We start from the raw sequence: 6,181 nt of genomic DNA on the forward strand, positions 1-6,181 counted from the left end.
CTTTACACCAAACACTAACGGCGGGACAGTCCCGTCACGTGTGCCCCATTCCTCCACATCGGTAGCATCTGAATCGGCTAGTCGATGGAGCTCGTGGAGCATTGATTGCTGCTGCCTGGAGCGGGGCGAGGGCCGCCAGCACTTGGTTTTGAGAAGACTCTGCCTGCTTCTGTAACCCAACCCCTAGCTCTTTAATAGCATCTACTAACATTGCCTGTGATCCCAGCGGGACATTAGCTAATCGTTCTAAAGCTTCCTCTATAGACCAATTAGCTCCCAGGGTATTTATCACATTCTTGGTAAGCTGATTGCCGTTTTGAAGTGCGCACTGCTTTAACAAGGTCCCTTTCATGAATTCAGGGACTCCTGCCCGTTCAATAGCGCTGGCTACCCTATCTATAAAAGCTCCGAATGACTCTTCCGTACCTTGCTTCATCCCCATGTAAGAAGGAATTCCTCCCGGATCTTTAATTCTATCGATAGCTAAACGTGCTAACCGCATAGCCTCTCTGCACTTCTTGGGACCAATCAATGCTTGTGCCTCCGTTCTAAGAAAAGGCCCGAACCCCATTAACTCCTCCAGGGTCACCCCATATAACGGATCCCCTGGTTGCCGTACCACTGCGACACATTGCTGACAAATCGCATGCCAATGGGCATTCAACAAAAGCTGTTGGTGTTGAGTAAAAATGAGCCGTATTACCATCTTGCAATCTGCCAGCAGCAAAACCTGAGTGCCCCAGATGTAATCCAGCATTTGTTTTGTGGGTTCACTAGTTACTCCAAATTGACTAACCGTGGATCGTAACTGCGATAACAGTTTCCAATCCAAGGCAGTTATTGTGGCTTGAAACCCTCCCCCCGCCATGGGAGAATAAACCACCGGGCAAGCCATTTCCATAGCAGCCGATCTCGCCTCCTCATCCCCCGTGTCCATAAATTCTTTAGCTACCGCCGCCCAAGCCTCCCTTCGCTGCTGAGCAACGGCCCTTGCAAGGTCACTCTCTGACCCGGGGACGAGCGAACCATTAAGCGGAGGAGGTGTAGGGCTTGACACCGGGACAGGCAGCGCGGACGGCACGGCCGGAGGACACGCAGTGTGGGAGGGTTGCTGCCCGAAGCAGGAACTGATAGCGGCGGGGAGCCGTTATCTGGAGCAGGGGCTGGGGTTGGCGGGGAGCCGCCGCTTATTGCAGATGCTGGTGCCGGCGGTGGACCGCCATATGGGGCAGGAACCGAAATCGGTGAGGGGGTGCTACTTAAAACAGGCGCCGAAGCTGGCGGGGCCGTGCTGCTTAGAGCAGGCGCCGATGGGGGTGGGGAACTGTCGTTTAAAGTAGAAGGCGATGCCAGCGGCAGATTTACAGTGGGCGTAACAGGAGGCAGCGGGGACCCAAACCAGTCCCCATAACTCCTGTTCCTTTCATGAGCTGCGCTGGCCTGCCGGGCAGCTCTTTCCTCTGCCTGGTATTTTAGCAATTCATCATGAACGACTCGCCATAACTTCCCCCACTTTCTCGCGGTCTTATCATCATCTATGACTGCCTGCCAGAGCTTATCCCCGAATATACGCCACTCTGACAATTCATGCACTGTGTGCGGATTACGAAAAAGCCCCTGTGCACACCCATAAGCTAACAACCCAGGAAGCTCTTTCTGTAAATCTATCCCCTTAACCTGACGGCCTCGTAAAAAGTCAGTAAATAAATCATATGCTGCTTGCCTTTCCTTATCCATGTTAAGCGATAACAGCGCGCTTCTTGCAGCTCTTTTCAGGCTCCAGCAGCACGTCTCGGCCGGGCCCCCCTCTGGGGTCGCCCAGGGCACGGCACCTTCCCTTTTTCAGCGGTGCTTTTGCCGTCCTCAGCCGCGATAGGACCCGACCCCGCTCACGCCGCCGACCGTGGCTAGTCCTGAAGAAAAACGTCCGGGGTCACCATTTGTCGTGAACGGCGGGAGAAATGCAACACACCATATGCGTGAATAGCAAATCCCGAAGTTTATTGAAGCCCCACACATATTTATATTGGTGTTAATGAAGCTTATACATATTGCAAAAGCTGAGCTCATTATTGGTTAAAGCACACTTAGATCAACCACACCTACTTCTATCTTCTAACAATTATTTTGCTTCTACGTTTACATTCTTCTAACTTCTCTACCTGCGATATCTACATTTTCTGGCAAGCGATTTTCTCCCCCGTCTTCCCGTTTCAGAGAAGGTCACTGTGACCTTTGTCAGTGATTGGACACTGGTTGCTCGGTTCCCAGCTTGTTTCCCCTATCCTTATCCATCGGTATCACATCGAAATGTCCTTTCTCATCTAACCAATTATCCAAAAAGCTCTCTACACCCTCCCTCCTGTCTCCCAGCCAAGCCTCTGCTCTCAGGGCCGGGACTCCAAGGCGTGCAGCCCCTCCTGTGCAGGCAGAGCTGCAGCAGAGCCGTGGGGCAGCTCTGCAGCCCAGGGCCCAGTTCCCTCTGCAGAGCACAGGGCTGGGAGCAGCTGCCCGGCCCTGGGGGCTCTGGCAGGGGGCACAGCTGGCTCAGGGTGACGCTGTCCCCAGTGCCCGGCTCTGGGCAATGCTGTCAGGGCAGCCAGGGAAGGAGCTGTATCTTCCTACATCCAATGCCATCATTAGGAAACTTGGAAGTTCCTCTGAGATTTCAGTCCAAGCTGGAGTTTCAATCCAGGATGCAAACCTGTTCATAGCATCCTTGTGTTATCTGAAAGCCCCTCAGTGAGACACAGAAGTTCTATGATGGAGAAAATCCTGTTGGGTTGGTGAAATGAGCCTTGTGTGACCTTGGGTACAAATGTGGGGCTGAGACCTTGAGAAGGGGATGGACATTTGGTGGACTGTGGTGGATCCATCTGCTCTCAGCAGTGTTGGGATGGTTTTTAAGGGAAACACGGGAGTGAGAAGATGATCCTCTGTTTGAGAAAGGCGAAAGTCCACAGAATCTTGAAACAGGACAGAGTGACAGACTACCTGCCTTCACTCTCCTTCACCACCTTGCGTCACAGAACTCGCTTTGTCCCTGAGAGCAGCAGAAATGCTGAGAGCTTCTGACATCCAAAATAGTCAGCAGGAGAAGTGGAAGAGGAGCTGTAAAAACTCCAGAACACTTTGAAGAGCCTTTAACATTGCTATTATTTACACTCGGAGTGCTGACAAGGCCTTCTGTGTTAGCTGGGGTTTCAAAGTGGAACACAAGGACAGGTCCCTGTCCCCTCCCTCTTCTGCAAAGCAAGGCTGAATTATAAAACCCTGTGTATAGTTGCCCTGAACCAGAAGTCCCACTCAGCAAGCACCAACCAGGTGCCTTGGACATGAAGGAAAATCTTTTAGAAAATCAAAAGGGTGTCCCTGTGTTACAGGAGAAGAGTCTAACAGAAAAGGCTTTGATTTTGCTGAGGGAAATTTTCCCTAACCTGCCACTCTTTTTTCTCCACAAACAGCTCCCCATGGCCAGACGCAGCAAATGTCCAACAGCAGCTCCATCAGCCACTTCCTCCTCCTGGCACTGGCAGACACTCAGCAGCTGCAGCTCCTGCACTTCTCCCTCTTGCTGGGCATCTCCCTGGCTGCCCTCCTGGCCAACGGCCTCATCATCTGCACCGTTGCCTGTGGCCACCACCTGCACACGCCCATGTTCTTCTTCCTGCTCAACCTGGCCCTCAGCAACCTGGGCTCCATCTGCACCACTGTCCCCAAAGCCATGCACAATTCCCTCTGGGACACCAGGACCATCTCCTACACAGATATCCTGCACAGGAAATTTTCTTTCTCTTCTTTATGTCAGCAGAGTTATATCTCCTGATCATCATGTGCTATGACTGCTATGTGTCTATCTGCAAATCCCTGCACTATGGGGCCCTCATGGACATCAGAGCCTGGGCTGGTGGCTTTTTCACTGCTCTGCTGCTCATAGCCAATACATTTTCCCTGCCTCTGTGCAGGGCAATGCCCTGGGCCAGTTCTTCTGAAAAATCCTACACATCCTCAAGCTCTCCTGCTCACACTCCCACCCAAGGAAAATTGGGATTCTTGTCATTAGTTCCTGTTTATCATTTGGTTATTTTGTGTTTATATTTTTCTCCTATGTGCAGATCTTCATGGCCATGCTGAGGATCCCCTCTGATCAAGGGCAGCACAAAGCCATTTCCATGTGTCCTGCTCACCTGGCCATGGTCTTTCTGTTTATCAGCACTGGCACATTGTTCTATCTGAAGCCCCATCCCTTGATCTGCTGGTGTCAGTTCTGTACTCAGTGGTGCTTCCAGACCTGAGCCCCCTTTTCTACAGCCTGAGGAACCAGGAACTCATGGAGTTCATGAGGAAAGTGGTGGATTTCAGAAGCCATGAACTGCCTCTCTTCTTCTACAGAACCCTAAACCAAACCCCTACCCTGTCCATAGCCCTAATCATAGCCCTAACCCTTTGTCACTCATTACCATCTCAGCCTTTTTGTTCTTTTTTCCCATGTTTGCATTGTCTGAATATATTCCTACTGTAATGTTTTCCAGAAAGGGATATTACTCACAGTATTTCCACATGAATATCTGCTATTATTCTGTATCTCAATAACTTTGAAAAAGATTGTTCCCTGTTCACCTGAATAAAATAATTATTTTTGTGTAGAGATGGAGGGAAGAGATTCCCAGCACAGCAGCATGGCCAGGGACAATTGCCCTGGCGCTTCCCCACTCCACTCCCTTCTTCCCAGCCCTGCTGTGGTTGTAAGGCCGGAGTGCTCTGGCAGCTTGGTCACTGTGCTCCTCCTTGTCCATGCTGTGACCACAGGCAGGGACAGGCCATGAGCACTGCTGGGCTCCAGTACAGCAGTTCCATCAGCAAAGGGCATCTCTTGAGGGCAGGGCAGGAAGGCTTTGCTCTCCTCCAGAGTCACTCTCAGGAACAGACCGAAGAAGCAGACTCTGAAAAGACTCCTTGTGTTCCTTGTTCTCCCAGGGCTCAGTAGAATGAGATCAGGGTCCCAGGGTGGCCTTCATGGGACTCAGGTCTGGGTCAGCTTTTGGTTGTTGGGGGCCAGTGCCCATCACATGGTGAATGGTCTGTGCTGAACCTTCCTGGGGCCGTGCAGCTTGTGCCAGGGCTGATGGCAGGGGAATGTTCGTCTGGAAGGTCTTGGGAGCTGCCAGGAGAAAACAGGGGACCTGCAGGAACTGTGTGTGCCAGAGATCAGCAGGGAGTGGAGCTCACTGGGCACAGGCCTGTCCAGGGTTGGGTCATCCAGAGATCAAGGACTGAATGTCTGCTGTGAGCCAGGAGAGCTCTGCAGCCCCAGGGTCACAGGAGGCACAGGGAAAGGAGTCTGGGCACTGACTCCTCTGACTCTCAGGGAACTTCCCCAGGAGGATCCAGGGCAGCCCCAAGCCCATCTGGCAGCCCTAGAACAAGGCAGGCACCTCTGAGCACCCTCCATGGCCCCACAGACCCTGTGTGGGAGGAGGTCAATGCAGAGAGCACCATTAGCAGCCTCTGTCACCCACCTTGAGCAGCAGAGCCCAGCAGAGCACAGCCCCCATGCTCTGCAGAGCAGCAGCCCCAGCTTGGGGGGGGGGGGGGGGGGGGGGGGCTGCTCCAGCCAGCAAAAACATGTTCCCCTGGGAAAGGTTTTGTGGGCAGCTAGCCTGTGCCAGGAGAAGAGCAGGAGCCCGTGGGTGTGGAAAGGAGCGCTAGCAAGAGGCTTCCCTGTCCCTGGGCCAGCAGGAGCTGCCCTGAGGAGCCCCAGGGCCAAATCTTTGCTGCTGCACTGGGCAGTGGGGCTGGCCTCAGGGCTGCAGGAGCTGGCCAAACTGAGGATGTCCTGAGCATTCCAGACACAGAGTCACTGTCCCTGACCTCCAGGGCCTCCTGTGTGGGGGATAGAATGTAAGAAAATAAAGATAATGCAGAAGGTAATCTCACCCCTGAGGAGTTGCAGCTGTACTAATTACCAAAGATTAGGAACAGGCCTGCCCTTAACAGCCACAGCTGTGTCCAATGAATATGAGTGCTATAAAAGAGTGGGTTAGCTAGTTGAGAAGGGAGCTGGAGTTTGTTGGCTGTGCTGTGAAGAAGGAGGTGGAGGAGTCAGTGCTGTGAGGAGATGCCCATGAGAAATCACCAAGAAGGTATAGGAGCTTTGCAATCAGCTGACAACACTGCTGCA

At 52.7% G+C, this 6,181-nt stretch overlaps 1 protein-coding gene across 1 annotated transcript; it reads left to right on the forward strand.

The window, feature by feature from the left end:
- Positions 1-3,801: 3,801 nt before the first annotated feature.
- Positions 3,802-4,992, forward strand: LOC143695620 (olfactory receptor 5H17-like). The gene is made up of 3 exons (XM_077189830.1): positions 3,802-3,903; positions 4,214-4,351; positions 4,978-4,992. Exons 1-3 carry the CDS (start codon positions 3,802-3,804, stop codon positions 4,990-4,992), a joined length of 255 nt encoding a protein of 84 aa, XP_077045945.1.
- The last annotated feature ends 1,189 nt before the right edge of the window (positions 4,993-6,181 follow it).

This window comes from Agelaius phoeniceus, chromosome 23 (assembly GCF_051311805.1).
Source record: "Agelaius phoeniceus isolate bAgePho1 chromosome 23, bAgePho1.hap1, whole genome shotgun sequence".
Classification (NCBI taxonomy): Eukaryota; Metazoa; Chordata; class Aves; order Passeriformes; family Icteridae; genus Agelaius; species Agelaius phoeniceus.

Bases quoted from the DNA above. Each gene is read 5' to 3' on its own strand.
- LOC143695620 (XM_077189830.1), top strand. From the start codon at position 3,802: ATGTCAGCAGAGTTATATCTCCTGATCATCATGTGCTATGACTGCTAT. The intron at 3,904-4,213 runs GCTGGTGGCTTT...TCTGTTTATCAG, and splicing joins TCATGGACATCAGAGCCTGG to CACTGGCACATTGTTCTATC.